The sequence below is a fragment of the Artemia franciscana genome, chromosome 19 (assembly GCF_032884065.1).
Source record: "Artemia franciscana chromosome 19, ASM3288406v1, whole genome shotgun sequence".
Taxonomy (NCBI): Eukaryota; Metazoa; Arthropoda; class Branchiopoda; order Anostraca; family Artemiidae; genus Artemia; species Artemia franciscana.
Window position 1 is genome coordinate 2,616,286 of NC_088881.1, and position 24,624 is coordinate 2,640,909.

Here is a 24,624-nt window from a genome sequence, read left to right on the forward strand (position 1 = left end):
TGTATATTATGGTTTAGTTGGTCTATTTTAGTTTTATATATTTTTCTTATTTATGTAAATATTCGTTTGATTTTTATTCTATTAGTTTTCCTTTACTGGCCATTGACCCGTTTGTCATTTTCATATTCTTTCCTTTGTTTTGTCATGGCTAGCCAGTTCGTCTTTAGATCTTTGGTTATGATATTGGTAATTGTGCTTGTTCTTTGTCTTCATGTTTTGCCATTGGCTGAAAATCCTCGTTTTCTTACCTATTTGATTTTATTTTTCTTTTATTATATCCTTTCCTCTCTTGGTTTTATGCGTCATAAAGTCAAAGGTGCTATTTTGAGGAGCAAAAAAATGGAATAACAAAACCATCCCCTTCTAGATTTTTTTAAATCCCTTTTTCGTGTCTTCATTAAAAAAGAATTGAATAACTCTTGACAACCCTGAAATTTCCTAAATCGGCAACCCTGCACGTAATACCTTTTGAATTATTGTAGCCACTTAATTTGGATGAATTTCTCCTTTCGCCATTCTCAATTATGGCTAAACTTCAGAGCAGAATTTACCCTTTAGCCTACGGCAAACAACAATATAACAATTCTTGTTTTAGAATTTTCGTGCGTGCCTTCATGAGGTACCCATCCATAACATGAATTAGAGAGAACTTAAGCGCTTTCTATTGCGTAATATATAAAAAAAAAACAGGTACATTATTTCTATTGCCACTTCTTCTCTCCCGAGTGTTCCCGTAGACTCTTGTCCAAGGGGTCGTTCACTTCGGAAAATCATACATAACAGGTTGCGTTCGCTACATGCGCCATGAAGTGTGTCATGCGTGACAAGAAGAGGCGCATAATCGTGTAAGTTTGTCAGGGACAGTGGAGCAATTTGTGCTCCGAGAGGGTAACCAGGTGGCAAAGACTGGGTGATCCCTTGCTTTGGTCAATAAAGTAAACCAGATTCGCTAACCCTGTCCACACTGGTTGAAAGTTGAAATTGTCATAATCTTCTGTACTATTACAAAAATTCCATACTGTGAATACCTTTGTTTGTCTAGGGGGTGGGCGGGGGGGGGTATCGATAGCTAACAAATTTTTGCAGCCAGTGGTCCTTTCAATCAATTAGATTTAATTCCATTTGAACCGATTTAACTCTCGCCGTTATATTTCAGATGTCCACTTTGTGAGCGGTGCTTCGGGCAACAAACTAACCTAGATCGACACTTACGGAAGCATGAATCAGACGGCCCAACAATAATGGATGGGGATTGCAAACCACCAGAAAGACCATTCTTTGGCATACGATCTCCTTATGCGTTTCCTCTGAACGACGGATCTTGTTGTGGCAACTCTAAAGTCAATTCTTCAGAGGAAGACGGAGAGGAAAGTGACGTTGAAGTTGATGCTAGTGATAATGAAAGTGAAGTAAATTTTAGTGTAGGAGTAATTAGTAAGATTAGTGACAAGCCGGATAAAGAACAAAACTCCTCTGTTGGTATACCTGCCTTAGAAAAAGTACAAAGCTAATGCTTTCAAAACCGTCAGTGAAAGTGACTTTAGCAACACCTTAAAAGAGCAAGAGAGAGTTCTTAAGCATCTTAAAGAGAGACGAGGGTAAATGTAAGTGTCAGGAACGTAGAGAGGGTTTTCTGGGGGAGGGGGTAAAAACATCAGATTTCGTTAAATAATTTGGGTAAGAAATATTCAAAAGCTAAAAAAAGTTAGAATTTATGGGACAAGGCCATTGCCCTGCGAACGTCCCTGGTTAGTATTTTAAAATACGTGTCGTATTTTCGAAGACACTAAGGAGCAAAAGCAGATACGTTTATGCGTGTCTATAATGCGTAATATGTGTGCGTAATTTATAAATTCAAATGAAAGGCTTCATAGTCTCTGTCTTTCTCTCTTTCTTTCTCTGTCTATTCTTTTCCATCTACTACTCGTCCTTTTCTTCCCTCCCCCCTCATTCATTTCCTCCAATCAATGTATAGGGTAGACATTGCATTGCTTTTTTAACAAAAAATCATCTGTTCTGGGGTTATAGCTCGGTAGGAGAATTTTGGCGAAGGACTACTATAGTTAAGCTATAGTTAGACATCTGTGTTGCAAAAACAGTTAAAAGCACGTATGGATGAATGTGTTTCTGGTTGAACAAAGATTGTTATACAAGGGAGGTTAGATTTAGAAGAAGGGAAAGAAAAACAAAGAAATTATGCATATGACATAGGACATCGACATTTCTCGCACTACTTCACATCACAAGTACTAAGATGAATACATATCTACTTTTTTTTTCGTAAAACAACCATTTAAATTAAATCTTTCCCTTTTAGGTATATTTTCGTATGTGAATCAACCATAATATCAACAATAAAAACGTATCAGTAGCCATAAAGGTATAAGTCATAATAAATAATTCTCCAATAAATTCCGTAAGACTTTTTTTTGCTATTTCGCATCATGAATACTAAGATGAATATATGTTTATTTTTTTCATAGAACAAGCCCTTAAATTAAAAACTTTCCCATTAGAGCATTTTTCCTGCGAATCAACCTCAATACCAACATATCATACTGTCCTAATTATTTTATATCAATTAAGACAAACAACAAGACATGGAACTGGAGTGATTATAATGAGTGACATAATAATGACCAGAAAAAAATGAAAGCACGTTTCAGACAAGAGCCAGATTTCGCTTCGGCAGCCCGCGTCGTCCGGTCAAAAAGTGCGCTTGTGTTGGTTAACACTCAGCCCGCTTCAGCTTCGGATTAGAAATAAAAAATTCGCTCTAAAGGTCGGCAAATTTCTGATTGAATTAAATAAAGTACTGTTTATGCAGCGATTAAAATAAACCATTAAAATAAACAATGAATATAATTTTTGTAGATAACTTCGAAGACTACACTGCCTTTCCATGACGAAGATATAACAGTTTAAACAGGGATGAAACCTTTTAATCGACAGTGAAACAAATATAAAATTTTTTAACTGAATATTTCGGACGCATATACCGTGTCCAACACCAGCAGTAAAACTGTTTATGATGATGAATACTGTACATGTATATGAAATAATCACTAAAAAAATTTATATTTTTTCACTGTCGATTAAAAGCTTTCATCCCTATTTTGAACTGTTATATTTTCAATATAATTTGACGTCCACGAATTTCAGTTTCGATCAAACACGATATTGAAAGAAGAATTCTAATCCTCGGGGAGATAATTTTTGCTTGCTTGGCCATCTTTCACGTTGTCCAGTAAAAAAGAAAAAACTAATCATATCTACAAACATTCGGTTCGTTTCTGCTTCTGACCTAAAAATGAAAAATTTGTCCCTGCGGTCGGCAAAAATGTTTCTAAAATAAATGAAAATTTTCTGTTCTTGGACTGATAAAACAGACTAGTAGAGTTAAATCAAACCACTATTATTAATTAAATTTTTTAAATCATTAAAACTGAACCAATAAAATAGATCTTGGTTTTTCGTGATATTTTATAAAACAACGTCAATGAATTTCGCTTTCGATTAGATATGACAGCAACAAGATAATTCTAATCCATCAGGTATTGATTTTTGCCTAGGCAGTCCTCTCTCATGTATTTTGTCAAAAAATATGATCATGTACACCCCCCCCCCCAGAATATTTGTCCGACTCGTAAAAACCTAACAAAAATGAATATAAACAAATTTGTGATACATTTTTTGAAGTTTTTTGCACACCCCCCCCCCACGAAAAAATATACAACCCTGATTATGTATCCAATATTCGGTTCGTTTCTGCTTCAGATCAGAAACAGGAAAAATTCCTCCCTACGGTCGGCAAAATTATGTCTAAACTAAGTCAAGGCATCATATTTATGCATTAATAAAACTGAAACATAAAAATTAGTTAGAGCAATTTAAATTAATTAAATCCCTTTAAATGAATCTTGCTATTTTCTGAATATATTCAGGGAAGGCTTCAGTGAATTTCGCTTTCAATCAGGCATAATGGCCAAAAATAACATCGCTTGAGGCCAATTCACAGTGCAGTTTTACCAAAAACGGGATTTAGCTAGCGCTAATTTGAGCCAATCACATTTCGTATAGAATTTTCTAATTGGCTGAAAGAAATTATGACAAATTCTGATTAGTTCAAATTAGCACTAGCTAATTTCCAATATTAGCAAAATCTCATTGTGGTTGAGCCTTTAGACATCCTAGCTTCGCAAAATTTACCGCCATCTCTGAAAAAGTAATAGTTTTCCCTGTTCAAAACGGATTTATTAATCCCCTCAGCCGCAGGAGGTAAAAAAAAGTTAAAAAGGTAAAGGATGAGGCACTAGACCCTTAAGGTCCAAACCAGCGGTACTGATCTCCGTCTCAAGACCCTTCAGCCAGGAATTGCAATGGGGGGATCAGGGCCTGCCATCCTGTGCTTTTGACACCCCTCCTGTTTACCTTCCCCAGATTTCTCCAGGTATCCATTTAGTCCTGGGTTGACTCTGGCTGAGCTTATAGAGTCACGTCACTGACCGTGAATGATTGGGTACGCTAGGATTCGAATACTCGCCCTCTCGGAAAAATGATCCTAAATGCAGCGCACCAATCCACTCGGCTAGAGCGCAAGAGGTGCTCAAGTTAGCTATTTTCGTGTTATCAGTGTGAAATAAAAAGTTTCCAATCTTATTTTTTATTTATAGTGATATTGCAGTAAAATAAGTAGTAGCAAAAAAAGTTTGAATTTGATGCAATTTGCAGGCTCATGCAGGTTTTATCTATTTTATTTCTCGCTTCAGTGATTATAAATTTTACTTTGACGTCAGCTTTTTTCTTCTAATCTTTGTAGATCTCTCACAAAAAAAATAATAAATAAAAAAGGATAGTTGACAAGATTTCGACAGTTGCTGACAAATGTCGATGAATCATTCTGCTTGCTGAACCCAAAAGTAATAATCAGGATAAGCAATGAGCGTGACTGATTTACTAATATTTTCGTTTTAGCGAAGACAAAATCTTTTGATTACAAGGTGACCAATTAAAAAACTAATTAATATAGCAAAACTGCTTTAATTAATAGCGATAATGTGACCTATTCATTTTGCAAAAGAAATAAAGGTAATAATTTGCCACATAAGATGGTAAAACCAAAAAATAAAGCACAATGGACATTCAAAATGAAGTCCAGTTATTTGATTTGATTTTGGAAACTCGCAAACCCATATAGTAAAAGTAGGTAAGTAAGCCCATATAGTAAAAAAAAAAATGAAAACTCAGTTTTTATCTATGAAAAAAAAAAATCCATTGGCAGTGACGGTGTTGGTGGTCTTCGGTATTACAGGGTCGTAGCTCCAGAGTTTGTATGGGGGGACCAAGATGGATCCACATCCGGAGAGTGAAGGGGCATAGGATAAATAGGTTTTCTCCAAATTATCGGGGGGGGTGCAACTGTCCCCATGACCCCCCCCCACAAACGTTTCATTGGGTATTAGTGGATGTCAAATAAAAAAAAGTGGTTGAAAAGTCAACAAAAATAGATGAAAGATATTCGACGACAAACAGCTTAAGAACCATTAGCAATGGAGTTCCACTAATACCGAGATATGGCTAATTTGAACTAATCAGAATTTTTCATAGAATGATTCGGCCAATCAGGAAAGTCTACAGAAAATCTTATTGGCTCAAATTAGCGCTAGTTGAATCTCAGTAAAATATTAGTAGAATTACACTGTACATTAATTTTTAAGAAAATATAATTTCAGTTTGAAGTTGGATTTGTCTTGGGAATTAAGTTTGAACAAATAAAAAATGCTGAAGAAACTTCATAAATTCAAAATTGCTTGACACTGACTAAACTAAATACAGAAATTCACTCCAGGGCTTAAATTCTACCCAATAGACAAATAAAATACTCGTAGGTTAATTGTATGAAGATTAGGAGTGCAAGTAAGCGTAAATTATAGAGTTTTTTTGGGAGAGGGACCTAACTGACTACTAGATACTAGACTAGGGACACATAAAAATCATCTGGGAGTTTAAACATTTATGCACACTAGCCAAAAATTTCAGTTAAAAGTAAATGGTTCAATACAATAGGTTCTCTGCCTGCTTGAATTACATAGATTATAGGTAAAATAAATCGTGTCCAAATTTTGTTGTACATTGTTAGTATTACTTTTTTTCGTCGTTATCAAATTTACCTGAATTCTTCCGGTGAAGTATTCTGGCCCGGTGCAAGAGGGGAAGAATTATTAAAATAAGGGTTACTGAGTCATGTACTAATTAGTCTTTTTTTTTTTTGTTCTGGTACTTGAAACTATCTTTGGCGATGTAGGTTGCAACAAGTTACAACCCCATTCACTGGGTAGAAATTATAGTTATCGTCAGTGAAAAATATTTAGACTAAAAACGCTATATCGAAGGAAGGAAGAAGCTGAAGCAGCCTAGAAAAATTCAGTTCTTATATTTTACGCTTAGTTCTGCTTCTCTCCTCCTAATTCTACTCTTTCATGTTACTATTTTTTATTTTCTTGGTACCCAAAAGTAATTTTGGATACAAATTTAGCTACAAAATGTTTAACAAAACCAGGAAATTATGAGGTTATAGCAAGCATAGACATAGAGTTTGTGGATTAAATGAACCACACCCCTTCCAAAAAAAACAGCAAGCGCTCAACCCGAGATGTAGAGTGACTTCTAAGATATCTGAGATATAGTTCTTTGCAGTAGTTCAACCCTCCCCACCCCCGGCAGAAATCAAAACTCTGCAACTATGTCGCCAGGACTCTATGTAGTTTAATTCTATTCAAACTTATGTGGAAATTCCCGATCATAGACAAAGTTTTCTTTAACCCCTAACTCAGACAAATACCCTCCCACTAACCGTCCTCCTGGCCTTACCATGGCAGGTGGGGAGGGCTCTATGCTATGGTATTAAATTCTCTTTCTGCTAAAACAATTTTTTCCAGCTTTTCTGTTACTTTTTGGAAATTAAGAAAAGGCCTAAGCCCCCCCCCCCTCCTAATGACGTTCTTAATGAAGAGAAACTAATACTTAAAAAAGCGATTTCGATCCTGGAATAAAACAGGATTTATAGTCATACTGTAGATACGATTTGTTATGCAGATGTTGATGATGTGTAAGTTTAGTGTATATTGTTGCGTTCCAGCAGAGAGAAGGAGAGAGTTTACCTGTTAAAAAAATGTGACTATATTTTTCGTGGTTTTACTGGCTAAAAATTTCGTGCATAAGAACCAATCAGATTTGCATTAGCTTTGTCGTGTCAAAATTTAGAATAAGTAAAACGGGAGGGGTAACCAAATTCGAATAAGGCGAAAATAGGGGAATTATATGAAAAATATGAGCAAAACCATTGATTTTTTGGGGGGTTTATTTTAGGCCTACCATAGATAAGAGGCTGTAATTTGGTGGAGGAGGGGCAAATTTGTTGTTTCATTCAGTGAAAATATCCCCAAAAAAGAATTTTTCAAATTGTAAGGTAGTAGTAGTAGTAGTAGTAGCAGGCTTTTTACTATCTAAAAATTTGACACAGCAAGTACAGATAAATACAGCAATAGGTAGGAAAAACGACATGATTGTTTGACCTTCGTTCTTGACAGTTGATTAAGAAATAGTGGGATTGACCCAAAAAATGTGACGTCCCTAGAATAATCCATATGAATTGAAGGATGCTTTTTAACGAGGAAGTTAATCTCGCTTCTTCTCTTTGTTGCAAATTAGTGATTGTGAATCTTCAACTGTTTTTTTAGTTTATTCGTTTTATTTGGAGATCTCTATTTTACAATATAAATGTGCTTTGTTATAAATAGTTTAGATTAACTGTCACAATGTGAGACTCACACTTTGGTTGTGATTGAATTACCATGAAAACAATTTTGTTCACAAGTTTGTAAGTCGGGATTATGTGCAATATATATTTAGAGGTTATTTACTTAGATATGGTTTGTCGTATTAATTTTTATTTTGTGGCGGAAAATATAAAAGTTCATGCACATTCTGTAGCCTATCTAGTTTCATTTAGGATGCATTCTGTGATTTGAGGCATAATTAAGCAATGGGTAAGGATATAATAGAATCCTCATTCACAAATTGTGCCTTGTTATACATGAGATTAGGAATTATCACTTTGACCAATCAGGGATGCTTATCAAAGGGAGAGACCAGTAGTTACTAAGTATTCTAGCCTAATATATAAAACATTGTTCAGAAACATTCTAGCATTTGCCCGTTTTTATGTCTGAAAGTGGCCTTTCAATGATTCATCCGACAAATCAGTTTCCAATAATCATTTCCAAATCCTAACCCATCTGCAATTTTTTAACAAGGTAATTCAGGACCTTGAATTCTGGTAAGCAAGGGCAAACTTTATCCTTGGCCAACCCTCCACCCACCACCCCGTGCCCTTTTCCCCTTAAGGAAGTCAGAATATTAATTAAGAGGTTGTGTTTGAGATGTGTGTTGTTTACAGGTCAATTTGTACAAAAATGGAAAAAATGCAAGAAAAAGAGCGACAAATATAAATAGTTTTGCTGGATATTACAATCCCAAATCTAATAAAAATGACAGTGAAAGTTGAAAAATGAACCATATAGGCCATAAAAATGAACCATAAAGGCCAAGATATACTTAAGAAACTGGCCAGTTTTTCTGGATGCTTGAATTATGCTGGCTTATATTAGTTTGAAAAGATTTTTGAATAAACTAAATTTCAGCTGGGGGACAAGCTGGGATTAGGGGGGTGGTGGTAAAACTAAGATCTAAAAAAGGCTTTTGCCCCTCTGCCCCACTGCAACTTACCTCCATGATTTAAGGATTAAACTGGAGAAAACGTTAGCTTCAACAATCAACATAAACTTCAAGTGACTAAAATTGTAGAAGCAGACCCAAACAAAAAGGTGTTAAATTGTGAATTACGAACTTATATTATATAATTGGAAGCCATGATAATGACAGCGGTCAAGTGGAGTATTGTAACGGGGACACTTTAAAAAATTGAGACCGATGAATGTTTCGGAGAGGAATTGTCCTAATGACTGTTTAAGGTACTTGCTTGAAAGACTTTATGTCAAGCGACAATCTCTTGGGGTAGTACAAGCCAATCTCACTTTCTAGGGCTACAATTAACGAAATGCTAAGATAATTAGGTCATGTGGTTTGAATGAAGCATAATAGAGCACCAAAAAATTGTGTTTTTTGCCATTTATATTGAATCAAACGAAAAGTAGGATTTTGAGGAAGCGCTGAATTGCTTTTAAGCAGACTTGTAGAGTAAGCTTACAGAGATAAGTTGGTCTAAATATGCCTGGTGTTATAGATAAGTTGCATAGATAAGCCTGGTATTGAATTGAGCTATAAGCAGGGGCAGTAAATTCTAAATCAGGTCATAAGGTAAGTCTATAATGTATTTCAAGAAAAAAAAACGAAGAAAACCTACAAAATTATCTTTTGCTAAATATAATAGCATATGCCTTTCCCAAAATTTATATCTTGGCTGACCTATAGGGAGACCCTCCATATTTAAATTAAAAAGGAAAAATTTATGAAAATAAGTGAAGTGGATGATAAAGGTGTCCAATCGAGCTAGATGTGCAAGGAGAGAAAATAAAGGACCACTTCACTGGTGACTACCAGTTGCGGGAAATAATCCATTGACTAATTTTACTTAGATTGTTTAAGTTTGATTGTTTAAGTCTGATTGTTAAGATTGTTAAGTAGAAAATGTTACTATATGCCCTTAGACGATATGCACACGGCATATAGTTTCATTTGTACAAGCCAGGGCCGTTCAAATGGGTGAGGGAGTGACCGGAGGGAAGTTCCAGTTGTGGCTCCGAGGAGCCACTGCTGGGGCTTTTTCTATTTATGTCTGAGTCGGTAGGGGAGACGTAATAAATTTTGTGCTGAGTGCCACCCAACTCTAGGAACGGCTTTGTACAAGCCGAGCTACTATTAGAGACGCTCGAGCTGGAAGCTAAGTCTCTCAAACATCACCTGTTCATATATACATTTGCCCTATAATTTAATTCAATTAAGCATTTTTTTTTCTTTTTCTTCTTTTTAATTTTTTCCGATAAATTCAAAGATAAGTTAAAAAATTGATTTGATATAAATATGTATTTTGTAAAAAGTAGCACTTCATGAAGGCAAATGATATAAAAACTATATGGTTGTTATTTATTGAATACAGGCTGTAGCGTACTAAAAATTTTATTTCGAATGAACGAACCTCTTTTCTAAAACGAATCAAAGTTTGGGAAGGAAGTTAAGTCTCGTCAAACAGTTCGTGGTAACGAACTGTAGTAAGGAGCGACCCGGCTCAATAGTAATCGAAACTCTAAAAAAAGGAATACATAAAAAAAATCGCATTTTATGCTGATTTTAAATATATAAGTTTCTTCAAATTAAGTTTTTGTCATCAAAAGTTATGAGCCTGAGAAAATTTGCCTTATTTTGGAAAATAGGGAAAACACCCCCTAAAAGTTGTAGAATCTTAACGAAAATCACACCATCAGATTCAACGTATCAGAGAACCCTTCAGTAAAAGTTTCAAGCTCCTATCTACAAAAATGTGGAACTTCGTATTTTTTGCCAGAAGACCGATCACGGGTGCGTGTTTATTTGTTTTTTTTTTTGTTTTTTTTTTCCAGGGGGTCATCGTGTCGACCAAGTGGTCCTAGAATGTCGGAAGCGGGCTCTTTCTCACGGAAATGAAAAGTTCTAGTTCCCTTTTTAAGTGACCAAAAAATTGGAGGGAACCTAGGCCCCCTCCCACGCTCATTTTTCCCGAAGTAAAACGGATCAAAATTTTAAGATAGCCATTTTGTTCAGCATAGTCGAAAACCATAAGAACTATGTCTTTGGGATGACTTACTCCCCCACAGTCCCCAGGGGAGGGGCTGCAAATTACAAACTTTGACCAGTGTTTACATACAGTATTGATTATTGGGAAGTGTAGACGTTTTTCAGGGGGATTATTTTGGTTTGAGGGGAGGGGGCTATGTGAGAGGATATTTCCTTGGAGGAATATGTCATGGGAGAAGAGAAATTCAATGAAGGGGGATCAGGATTTTCTAGCATTATTAAAAAAAAACAATGAAAAAATAAAAATGAAAAAGTTTTTTCAGCTGAAAATACGGAGCAGCATTAAAACTTAAAACAAACAGAGATTATTAAGCAAATGAGGGGTTCATATCCTCCTAAATACCTCGCGCTTTACGCTAAAGTATTTTTAGTAATTTCAACTATTTATTTTACGGCCTTTCCGATTCAGGGGTCATTCTTAAAGAGTTGGGACAAAACTTAAGCTTTAGTGTACAGAGTGAGGTATTAACAATGGGACAAACCCCCTCATATACGTAATAAAAATATAAGAATATAAAAATTCGTTACGTAAGTTAATTCTTAAGTTAGGTATATTTTTTACTAATAAAAACTTTCGTTAAAAATTAAAAGTTCTAGTTGCCTTTTCAAGTAACCAAAAAATTGGAGGGCAACTAGGCCTCCTCTCCCCTTTTTTTCTCAAAATCGTCTAATCAAAGTTAAGAGAAAGCCATTTAGCCAAAAAAAGAAATAATATGCAAATTTAGTTTTAATAATTTATGTGCGAAGAGCCAAAATCAAACATTCATTAATTCAAAAAAGTCCAGAAATTAAATAAAAAAACTGTTTTTTTAACTGAAAGTAAGGAGCGACATTAAAACTTAAACGAATAGAAATTACTCCGTGTATGAAAGGGGCTGTACCCTTTTCATCGCCCCGCTCTTTACGTAAATTTTTTTTACTGTTTAATAAAGTAGAATTGAGAGAAAGAGTCAAACTTTAGCGTAAAGAGCGGGGCGTTGAGAAGGGAACAGCCCCTTTCATATACGGAGTAATTTCTGTTCGTTTTAAGTTTTAATGTCGTTCCTTACTTTCAGTTAAAAAAAAACTCGTTTTTATTTAATAGAGATATGGAGCTAGAAGGAATGCAAAGTTTTCTGATTACTGTCCTTATTAATCATCGTAGAGTGATTACAAATTGCTTGAATAGATCATCTCACTGGTTTACATAAACCCGAAAAGTTCAAACTTGTCCCTGATTTCTTGATAATTTGCGTCACAACCACTGTGGACCATTTAAGGTCTGTAGCCTATGGAACAGTGTTACTAATATTGCTATATTTGCTAATGGATTTCACATTTTCCAAGGTTTCCATAAAGTCGCTGAATGATGATTTTCAATTTCAGTGCAGAAGAACACAACAAACATCATTAAGTTTTCTGAATGCCATTCCTTATCGTCATTTGCCTATCGGTTTTATCCCTGACGTAAACACAGTTACGTTACACATTACGTTAAACACAGTTACACAGATCATATAGTGCTAATGTGCCTGCGATATGTTTTGGCTATGGAAAATTGGTGATTTTTATTATTCTACTAGAAAAAAATATTTTATATCTATGAAAGGGCTGGAGATAAATAAGATCTGACTTTACCATCCGACTTGCAGCGTAAAGATAAAGGAAGGGGGGGGGATATCTTTACATTCCATTTTATTTGAGCATGGATAATTAGTTTTGACAGAGGAAAATTTGGATGCATAACAAAACATATACCATCATGATCGTCGGTGGGGATCAAAAGGATCAATTGGAAGAGGACAGGAGAAATTTGTTCCTCCAGATTAGGGTAAATTGTCTTTTTTATGGTATTTTCATTGAAAATACCTTTTTTGGTATTCTTATGATATTTTTTATTCAAAAAATTATTCAACAATAAAATGACCCTCCCTTAGATTTTGTGAAAAATATATTTTGTTCCCAGTTTAACCCCCAGGATAGACGCCACTTGTTAAGCACCAGGACAGTCCTCGCCAGGGAACGAGAATACATTAACTAATATATAAAAAAAACACGAGAAATGCTGCTGTTTAAATCACGTTAAAAACAAGGCTCTTGGTATCCCTTATATCTTCCCCAGGGTAAATATCCTGGCCTCGTTTATGCTCACTATGTATTGTTTCTCAAGGTAATCATTTGATTCTCGGTTTTGCTGCTCAAATTCATGTATTGGTTAAGTATTTATTAATCAGAGTAATAATCAAGCATGAAAAATTAATATTTGGCCTAATAATTCAGTATGCAAAGAATAGTATTGGGCCTGTAAATTATCTTAATTGATCAATCAAAAAATTATCTTTACTAACAAGCCTTAGCGGCTTGGTAAAAGGATGTTCCATTCAAAACGAGGTTTAAAAATATCAATTTTTTTACAGCGCGAAATTTAAAATGTATAGCACGTGTGTTTTTTATTTGAAGAAACTTCACTTTTGAAATTAGGCTAACATGGCTATGCTGATTGGACGAATTCTCAAAGGAGTCCTGAAAATTAGATATTTAATTATTGGAGGTGCAGTTGGAGGTAGTGCTGCTGTGAAAAAAGTAAGTTGTTGGCCATAATTTGGAGCAAAGATAATGTTAAAGCCTGGCGAAGTTGGTTTTTCTGATGTCATGGATCTAATCATTAGTTTCATGTTAAAAAAAAGTTAGTTGTCAATTCCACAGCCGTTTGTCAATTTAAAGGTAGTGTAGTATTGAGATATGCTAGGCTAGTTGCATCAAAGAGCAAGTGAAAGCCTGACAAGAGGATAAATTTGTTTCAGACTACTGATAAATGGCAATCAAATATGAAAATAGCCTGATGGTAAATAATTACCCCTCAGAAGTGGCTGGCCACTTCTGAAGGAAACATAAAGAACAAATATAGACTGTAAAAATAGGCTACCATTAGGTTCCTTCTTTTATCCTATGCTATTTCTAAATATCATGGTTTCTTAGGCAATCTGACTGTGCCCTCCACCTCAATTAGTCCAAGATATTGCAGTTGTAGTTCTAGGCCTAGGCAGGGGACAGCTCTCTCCCTCCTATTTTTCTAACATCTGATATTAAATTTCTTTTCTTCTATTGTTATATTACTATAGTATACCTTGCCTCCCCCCTTTCCCCACCGCTCCTAGGCTATGAGGCCTAAAACTACTACTTGCTATTGCCCTAAGTGTTACAAAAAACTTAAGGTATCCTTAAATTAGCACTGTTGAGAAGGAAACATGTTAAGTTTCCTAAACATGTTACAATTCTAACATGTTACATGTTACAATTCTAACATGTTACATGTTACATTAAACATGTTACATTAAACATGTTACAATTCTAACATGTTACATGTTACATTAAACATGTTACAATTCTAACATGTTACATGTTACATTAAACATGTTACAATTCTAACATGTTACATGTTACATTAAACATGTTACAATTCTAACTTCATAATTTGAATAGTAATTATAGTTAACACATTTTGACTTCAATTCTATATTCTTTACTCTTTCCCCTGAATTTGCAAATATAGCCTGTAACCCAAATTACATAACTTTGAAGACCACACTGCCTTTCCATGATGAAAGTAAAACAGTTCAAAATAGGGATGAAACCTTTTTATTGACAGTGGATAGATATACAGTGTTACACACATATACAGTGTTCATCATCAGCAGTAAAACTACTGATTCATCATCAGCAGTTTTACTGCTGATGATGAACACTGTATATGTGTTCAAAATATCCAGTTAAAATAAAAAGGTTTCATCCCTATTTTGAACTGTTTTACTAACCCAAATTACGTTTCCTGTGTGTTTTTCTGTTTCTTGATTTTGTCATAGTTGATTCACTTTATGGTTACACTTGTTGAAACAAGAGTGATGCATGGCAAAATAAGAAGGGATCTTATTTTATATAAATTTGTTTTTACTTAATTTTACTTAACTTTTTGTCTAAACTTGTTTTACTTAAATTCTATATGCTTTACTCTTTCCCCTTAATGTGCAAATATATAGCCCAAATTATGTGTTTTCAATGTGTTTGTCTGTTTCTTGATTTTGTTGAGTTGATTCAATTTCTGGTTATGTTGAAACATGTTGAAACAAGAGTGATGCAAAATGAGCAGGGAATCTTGTTTTACAAAGCCAAAGTATTTTTCTTGTGGGTATATAGAATCTACTGATTTTATCATAAAGTATAATTCAGCCAGAGTCTAAATAGGGGTACTTATAAAATAAAATATAGCCACAGTTCAAATAGTGGCACCAATTGGGGAGGGGCAGTTGTGTCAATTGCCACCCTGAATTTTAAGAAATATGCACCTTCATTAAAAAAAAATAGATCCTTGCTCCTCCCTACATTTTTGTGAATTATTACCACTATATCCTAACTTTTTGTGCTTGCAGGTATGATCTTGTCTTTACCCTAAATTGTTGATTCTTGGCCACCGCTTCCTTTAGCACTTAATCAAATTTATGTTGGAAGCCAATTAATATGAGTGAGGAAAGATTTACATACCCCTTACTACTATAGATTCTAACAAACTTCAAATTGGCATTATTTTCATCTCAAATGCTTCTGACAAAATGAATTACTGTTTAATTTAGCAACATTGAATGCCCTCTTTAGATTGATTTTAACTGTTGTACAAAATGCAATCATATCCTGCTGCAGTAAAACTAGCCTCAGTCCACAGCCAAACTCAGGTTACTTATTCACTTATTTTTGTCTCTGATTTATTAACAAATTCTATTTATTATTTATTTATTAACTTTTTTTTTATTATTTATTATTTATTTATTATTTTTATTTCTTCATTATTTATTTATATATTATTTTAACTTTATTTATTATCTATTTATTTATTAATTGCTCTTCAGTAAACTATGCTAGTGATGATACTTATGTCTAGAATGTCTGGAAGTGCAGTTTTTTACAGGACTTGAATATTGACAACCAGCTCAGACCAAAAGGAGTTGTCAAATTTGGAATATTTTGATCACATGAAAGTAACAGGAGCAACATGGTTTGGAATATTCAGATGAGACCAAGAGGAGTTGAGTAACTTGGAGTATTATCAACATACTCAGACTAGAAGGAGGTACTAGAATTGAAATATTCTTGACCTCCAGACAAAAGGAGTTACCTGACTTTGAGTATATTTAGTCTGCCAAAACATAAAAAGAACTTTTGATCTGTCCAGACTGTAAAGAATCACCAGACCTCTAAATATCTTTACAAAGCAAGGTGATTTTGTTGTTTGTTCTAATCATCTCTTTTCTGTCCTTTTTTTTTGAAATTTCATGAACTATCTAAGAAACCTCTGAATTTAGAGTACTTTTGGTCACCTCAGACTAAAAGGAGATGCTGCCTAACCCAAAAGGACTTACCTCACTGAATTTGAAATATATTTTATCTGCTGAGACTAAAAAAAAGATTCTAGAATTGAAATGTTTTCTGCCAACCTGAACCACAAGGAGCTACTATATCTGGAATATTTTTAATCAGCCTAAACCAGAAAAACTTACCTCACTGGATTTGGAATATATTTGATCAGGTTAGACTAAAAGGAGATACAACATTGGAACGTTTTTGGCCAATTTGAACCACAAGGAGCTTCTAGGTCTAGAATTTTTTTAGTATGCCTAAAGTAGAAGGACATACCTCACTGAATATAGAATATTTTTGATCAGCTCAGGCTAAAAGGAGACACTAAACTTGGAATGCTCTTTTACGACCTGAACCACAAGAAGCTTCTGAGCCTAAAATATTCTTAATCTGCCTAAACAAATGGGTTTACCTCACTGAAATTGGATTATTTTTGATCAGCTCAGGCTAAAATAAGACACTAGAGTTGCAATGTTTTTGGCCAACCTGAACTGCAAGGAGCAACTAGGTCTAGAATATTTTTAATCTGCCTAAAGCAGAAAGACTTACCTCACTGAATTTGGAATATATTTGATCAGCTTCGACTAAAAGGGGACACTAGAATTGGAATACTTTTGGCAAACTTGAACCACAAGGAGCTACTAGGCCTAGAATATTTTTAGTCTTTCTAAAGCAGAAGAACATACCTCACTGAATGTGGAATAATTTTGTTCAGCTCAAACTAAAAGGAGACCCTCAGCTTGGAACGTTTTTGGCCAACCTGAAGCACAAGGGGCTGCTATATCTGGAATATTTGAATCTGTCTAAACCATAAGGACTTACTTCACCAAATTTCGAATATATTTGATCAGCTTAGACTAAAAGGAGATACTAGAATTGGAATGGTTTTGGCCAACTTGAACTACCAGGAGCTACTAGGCCTAGAATATTTTTAATCTTCCTAAAGCAGTGGGACATACCTCACTGAATATGGAATATCTTTGATAAGCTCAGACTAAAAGGAGACACTCAACTTGGAATGTCTTTGGCCTACTAGAGTTGTAATGTTTATGGCCAACCTGAACTGCAAGGAGTTACTAGGCCTGGGATATTTTTAATCTGCATAAATACTCAAACATTTTGACCAAAATTAACCACAAGAAGCTATTAGGCCAGAAATATTTTTAATCTGCCCAAATACTCAAGCATTTTGACCAAAATGAACCACAAGAAGCTTCTAGGCCAGGAATATTTTTAATCTGCCTAAACCAGAAGGAATTTCCTCACCAAGTTTGAAATATTTTTGATCAGCTTAGACTAAAAGGAGACTCTAGAGCTGCTGTATTTTTGGCCATCCTGAACTGCAAGGAGCTACTAGACCTAGTATGTTTTTAATATGCCTAAAGCAGAAGGACTTACCTCACTGAATTTGGAAGATTTTTGATCAGCTTAGACTAAAAGGAGATAATAGAATTGGAAGGGTTTTGGCCAACCTGAACCACAAGGAGCTTATAGGCCTAGGATATTTTTAATCTGCCTAAAGCAGAAGGACTTACCTCACTGAATTTGGAATATTTTTGATCAGATCCGACTAAAAGGAGACACTCAACTTGGAATGTTTTAGCCAGCCTGATTTACAAGGAGCTACTAGGGCTGGAATTTTTTTAATCTGCCTAAACCAGAAGGACTTACTTCGCTGAACTTGGAATGCTTTTGATTACCTCAGATTAAAAGGAGATGCTCAACTTGGAATGTTTTGGGCAGCCTGAACTACAAGGAGTTACCAGGCCTGGAAAATCTTCGATCTGTCTAAACCAGAAGGAGTTACCAGACTTGGATTGAGTCCGTCTAGACTAGAAGGATTTACCTGACTTTTAAATATCTTGACAATTTGAAGTCATTTGGATGGATGTTCTTATCATATTCTTTTCTTTTTATACTGACATCTCATGAAATATGTAAGGCCAAAGTTTTTCTAGTCAAAACATTGATTTAAATTTTCAAGTTAAAATTGAATTTAACTGATTTATTTTTTAGTGCTTGAAAACCTAAGCTGCCTAGCCTATGAATGAAAAAGAAGATTTTTTTTTTTGTTTCATTCTGAAGGCAGTTGTAGAAATAAAGAGATATATGGAAACAATCCATTCATACCAACTTGTTAAAAGGTGTAATGGGATGAATTTTAAATTTTTGTTTCTTTTCTTTGTCTTTTAATAATGGTAATCCTGAATTGTCTAACCAATAAAATGAAAAAACTGGAATATTTTGCTCATTTATTCTAAAAACAATTATAGGGATGAAAAATGATTTGTAGATTGTCAATTTATATAAACGTAGCATAAAATATCGAAAGTTTTCAGAAAAGAATTTTCATCCATTAGTTCAGGCCAAGATTCAACAATAGGCTGGGGTTTAGGGGCACACAATGCCAGGGGGCACGATGAATTATCATCGAGTGATTTTTTCTTAACAAAAACTGGACTGATGTGATTCATCATCAAAGTGCCAGGCACATACCACCACCACGCTGTCTATTCATAGAAAAGTTTTATGAGTCACGATATTCCTGTGCTGATTTAAAACTGTTAAAATTAAATCAAGCTGAAATCTACCGCTGCAAACCTCTCTCTTAATTTGAGATGATATATCTAGGAACACCTCAGATTTTCGAACACACCGGAAGCTACAGTCATAGATTAGAAACAATTTCAATTTTTAGTTGAGTAATAGTTTAAACTAATAATATCTAGATACACAGTAGTACATAGAGGAAGGAGTCTCCCCGGCTCTGAGATTGTACCGAATATTCCTCCATTTAGGAAAAATATAGAGATACTGGCATAAGAATGCACATTTCCAATAACGGATTAATTTGCGAATTAATACAAATAATAGCATTATTAAAGCGCTAAAAAAAATAAAACAAAATAATATAAAATAAAAAGAAAAACATAGGCAGCGCAATAGTGCTATCTAAGTAAGAGCGAAGTGGCCACTTTGCTTTACTTATTTCTCTATATTCTTGTTCAAACAACTTCGTATGAAAGGGTTTGCAAGAACGGCCCAAGAAAATGAATTATCTAGTATCAAGCAGGAAATATCGGTATTACGAAACCAAATTGAAAAGGAGCCTGATTTGGGTGAATTATCATCTAGAGTCTTTGTGTTAGAAAACATGAATAGAAGAAGGAATGTTATTATATAGAACATTAAAAGTGAATCTAAGTCAAGGGCTAAAAGTCTATGTTGATACCTTACTTTCGCACCTTGGATTTAATATCCGATTTGAGCTACTTGAGTTTACGGATAGATATATCAAAACCCAGCTTCAGAGATAAGGAAAAATTCTGTATGCTTCAGGGAAAAAAGAAATTACGTGAAAATCCGTTCGAAAGAGGAGCCGGACGTGAATCCCCTTATCCTCTATGTGACAGATGTTTTGACAAAAGGACTTCGTGACATTCGCAATTCCCTTAGAATTAAACAAAAAGAATTTAAAGCAAGGGGAATTAGTGCTTGGATCCCCCCATTGGTACCACCTGTATTGTGTTTAACAAAGTTTTTATGATAAATTTGTCGGTAAACTCACTAACGGGATAGCTAAGAAATACACAGACCTCTAGACTCAGAATTTCATCTTGGACTCAAATATAACACTCATTTGTATCGGAAATAAACTTTACCTCCCCCCTTAATACACAAACAGATACACAGAATTATATAAATGCAATAACATTTCCATTAATTTGGCACATCTGTATATCTCCACATTAAAGTTCATTTCCGATGCAAATAGACGCTATATTTGGATCCAGGGGGAAATTCTAGTTCTAAAGGAATGTTTATTTCTCAGGTATGTCATTAGTGAGTTTATCGGAAAACTTACTGTTTTATCATATTAGAATAGAACTTAACAAAATTACAGATACCTCACTGAAAAGTATGAAATAGATGATATGAGGGTTTTCTGCCTTACCATGATTACTGAATATATCCTGAAACTCCGATTCAATGGCAGCCACCGCCAGCGCCACAGACAAAAGAGTAAATATCCACAATGATTGTTTCATATTTTTAGCCTCATGTTAATAGCACACAATTTGCAAAATCAACTCCTTCGCCCATAGATGAGACGTTTCAGGTAACTAAACAGTACATATCATAATATTTTTTCCTCCTCCATCCCAATCTATTCAACGCTTCCTAGTTTCGTAGATGACGAAATTTACTTTGAGTGATAAGAAGCATATAGCTTTCAACTCTGATCCCTGACATCGAGACATCGTACCATTGACGCATTGTACCATTGAGGATACAGTGCAAAAAATTAATTTCTTTATCATTTTCGTGTTGATAATTATCTTAGTACTAAATTAGGAACTGAAAGTATGAGATATATTATCCTTGGAATTAAACAACACTACTCCTTTTGGAAAAAAGTGAATTTTCCCAAACGAATATACACCAAAGTAAGAATGAAGTTATTACAGTTTATGCTGTTGACAAATCATTGTATCTCGAATCAAACAATCATATGCCAATGGATGTAGTTGACAAGTTTTTAAGTATTTCAGGCCATTCTAGTCTTAGCATAATCAAAACATTCTAACAGGAGTAGTTTAGCAGATTCGGAGACAATGGAGGGGTAGATAAAAAGTCATCACCAAGAAGCTTGTTTTGAAGTTAAGCTAAAGTTAAGCTATCTTGATGAAAAGCACACCATCAGATATGGCATATCAAAGAACTCTATTGTAAAGGTTTCAAGCCCAATCTACAGAAATGTAGAATTTTGTATTCCTTTTTTCCCAGGACAAAGATCACCAATGCGGTTATTTGTTGTGATCATTTCGAACCAAGAGTTCAATAGAATTGGGGGAGGGCTCATTCGAATGTAAATTAAAATTCAAAGAGTCACCCATATAAAACAAACGGTTGACATATCCATATTTGAAAAGAAAAAACAGTTTTAATAAATTCATTTGAGGTGAGAGAATGTCAATTAAAGTTGTGCACAAATCCCCGCATTTAACATCCGTCAAATTTTTCTCTGCAAGTATCGTCATATCATTTCTTTCTATCTGTCACTATTTTTATTCGTTACACCTTAGTTCAGCCTGGGCATGACTTGCAAATGATCAGAAATTAAATTAAAAAAAAAATCAACTTAATGCTCTGGCATGCTGCAGATTTGTCATTTTTCCATATCGAAGTGACATATAATTTTGACTAAATAAAAGAAAGATAATAGCTGTTAGTTTGATTCAACATGCCCCTGGACATTTCAACTTAACACCCTTAGTTGTTCCTAAGATATTGCGAATACATGATTTTGAAAACTTGGATTCATATAGCATCTTTTGGTTTATTTAATGGTTAGTTAGTTGGTTTAATTAGCACCTTAATGTTATCTAGAAGCTTCAACTTAAAATGCTCCTGATAAATTGCAAATAAGCTATTTTGACAACATAGAGACTTTTTATTTAATTCAATGTTTATTTAATTCAATGTTTAATTCAATTTAGTTTTAAATCAGCACAGGAATATCGTGACCGCTTATAAACTGTCAGATGTCTCCCAAGAATGGCAACTGAGACTTCGGCATCACCTCCCCCTTTAATTATTTATGGCTCTTCAGTTGTGTTCTGTCCAGTGCTTTCACCATCCCTGAATTTTCTGGGATTTCCCTGAAAATCTCGCAAAAATGGAGTAGCAAAAACGCTACTCCAATCGGAATAAATCCGGCCCTAGATAGATTTAAGCTAAGAAGTTAAAATTATGATGTATGCTTCTATTAGCTTCAAATACATATTAGAAAAGTGTAAATCAAACAGAAAGTGGTAAGAAACTGTAGTAAGGAGCGACCCGGCTTAATAGTAACCAAAACTCTAAAAAACGTAATTTTGATACCAATAATTACATCAAAAGAATTATATTTTTATGCTGATTTTAAATATATAAGTTTCATCAAGTTTGGTCTTACTCATGAAAAATCAGGAGCCTGAAAATATTTGCCTTATTTTAGAAATTAGGGAATCACACCCCCTAAAAGTCATAGAATCTTAACGAAAATCACACCACTAGATTCAGCATATCAGAAAACCCCAATATAGAAGTTTCACGCTACTATGTACAAAAATGTGGAATTTCGTATTTTTTGCCAGAAGATAGATCACAGGTGCATGTTTATTTTTTTATTTTTTCCCAGGGGTGATCGTATCGACCCAATGGTCCTAGAATGTCGCGAGAGGGCTCATTATGACGGAAATTAAAAGTTCTAGTTCCCCTTCTAAGTGACCAAACAATTGGAGGGCACGTAGACCCCCTCCCATGCTCATTTTCCCCCAAAGTCACCGAATCAAAATTTTTAGGTAGCCATTTTGTTCAGCATAGTCGAAAAACTTAATAGCTATGTCTTTGGGTACCACGTAATCCCCTACAGTTCCCAAGGGAGGGGCTGCAAGTTACAGTCTTTGACCATTGGTTACATATAGTAATGATTATTGGGAAGTGTACAGACATTTTCAGGGGGACTTCTCCGCATTGCAAGGGGAGGGGGGTTCAGGGGGAGGGTGCTACGTGGTAGGATATTTCCATGGAGGAATTCATCAAGAGGAAAGAGAATTTCCATGAAGAGGGCGCAGGATTTTCTTGCATTATTAATAAAAACAAAGAGAAAAAAATTCAACTGGAAGTAAGGAGCAGCATTAAAACTTAAAACAAACAGAAATTATTAGGTATAGAAGGGGATTCGTCTCCTCCTCAATGCCTCGCTCTTTGCGCTAAAGTACTTTGAGTAATTTCAACTATTTATTCTACTGCCTTTGTAATTCAGGGGTCATTCTTAAAGAATTGGGACAAAATTCAAGCTTTAGTGTAAAGAGCGAGGTATTGACGAGGGGTCGAACCCCCTCGTATACGTAATAGAAATACACAAATATAGAAGTTTGTAACGTAAGTTAATTTGTAAGGTACGTATATTTATTACTAATAAAAAATCAGGCAATGAACATTTTTCACAGCTAGTGTCTTTTTCCACGTCTTCCTTATCCCATTTCCTTAAGGACATAAATTGTTTCCATAGGGGGGTTATAATTGATCAAGGTCATTGCTGATCCTACAAATAATTCACCTTAATGTAGTTTACCAGAGCAGTCTTTCAATCAGTTTGTGGCAACAAACTGTAAGTAAGGAGCAACGCGGCCAAACAGTAAATAAAATTCTAAAACACAAAATTTTGATAATAACTAATTCATCAAAAGAATTGGTATTTTATGATGATTATAAATAAATAAATTCATGTTTCATGAAACCTGCCGAAGCTACAAGCCTGAGAAAATTTGCCCAATTTTCAAAAAAGGGAGAAATCCCCCCAAAACTCAAGCGATCTTAATGAAAGTCACACCATCAGGTTGAGCATATCAAAGAGATAGAGGTTTCAAGCTCCTATTAGCAAAAATATGTAATGTTTATTTTTTTGCCAGAAAAAGATAGTGAATGTATGATATTTTTTTTCTTCTTTCTTCCAGGGGTGATCGTATCGGACCACTGATCTTAAGAGACTGAGAGAGGGCTAATTCGTACGGAAATCGAGATTTTTAGTACCCTTTTTGAGTGACCATAGAGATTAGTGGGCAACTTGCCCTTCTTCCATCTTCCTTCCCCCAAAGAAATCCAATCAATATGTTGAGATAGCCAGAGTTGATTAAAAATAGTTGAAGAACCCAGTAACTATGCCAATAGGGCTGTAAGGACCCCGATAGTCTCTGAGAAAAGAGCTGCACGTTATGCAATTGGTCTATTGATAAACATACAGTATTTGTTAATTCGATATCTTTGGATTTTTTTTTTGTTCGGGAATTTTCCAAGGGGAGAATTTTGTGTGGGGAGGAAAGTTTCTGGGGGAAGTTTTACGCAGGGAGAATTTTTCGGAATTCGAACTCGGAATTCTTTTTATTTTTTCTTGTTTTTGCTTGGCTGCTCAATTCTACGTGTGGAAGAATTGTTCCAGGTTAATTGTCTGGGGAGAATTTTCTGTAGGGTGTAAAGTGTTCAGAGGGAATTTTCTGGGGGGATTTTAGTTGAGGGAACCTTCAGCAGGAAGATATTTTGCGGGGAGGAAATTTTTCAGTGATGGCGAGGGAATTTCCTTGCATGATTTTGAAAAAATTAGAAATTAAATTAAAAATCAATTTTTTTTTTCAGCTGAAACTAAGGAGCAATAGGAGCTATAAAAACTAAAAACGAAAAGAAATTATTATATATATGAAGGGGAGCTGTACCACAAATCTCGCTCTTTACACTAAAGTTTGCACAATTCTTTAAGAACAAGAGCTAAGAGCTTTTATGGCACTTGTGACGATGCCGGAAGAGCCAAGAGCTCATATGGTATGAGCTCTAGCAAAATTC

General features: G+C 34.8%; 2 protein-coding genes across 5 annotated transcripts in view; both read left to right on the forward strand.

Moving 5' to 3' along the window:
* The window catches only part of LOC136039167 (MDS1 and EVI1 complex locus protein EVI1-A-like), a 137,195-nt gene extending 129,211 nt beyond the window's left edge, over positions 1-7,984 (forward strand). For all 4 annotated transcript variants that reach the window (XM_065722681.1, XM_065722677.1, XM_065722678.1 and 1 more), the window contains exon 4: positions 1,157-7,984. In XM_065722681.1, the coding sequence (XP_065578753.1) occupies positions 1,157-1,511 (355 nt within the window). In that variant the 3' untranslated portion in view covers positions 1,512-7,984. The remainder of the gene's footprint in view (positions 1-1,156) is intronic.
* A 5,261-nt stretch (positions 7,985-13,245) lies between these two features.
* Positions 13,246-24,624, forward strand: part of LOC136039169 (dynamin-like GTPase OPA1, mitochondrial) — a gene marked incomplete in the record, with an annotated part of 327,166 nt that continues 315,787 nt past the window's right edge. The window contains 1 exon segment of the mRNA XM_065722682.1: positions 13,246-13,413. Coding sequence (XP_065578754.1) covers positions 13,318-13,413 — 96 coding nt within the window.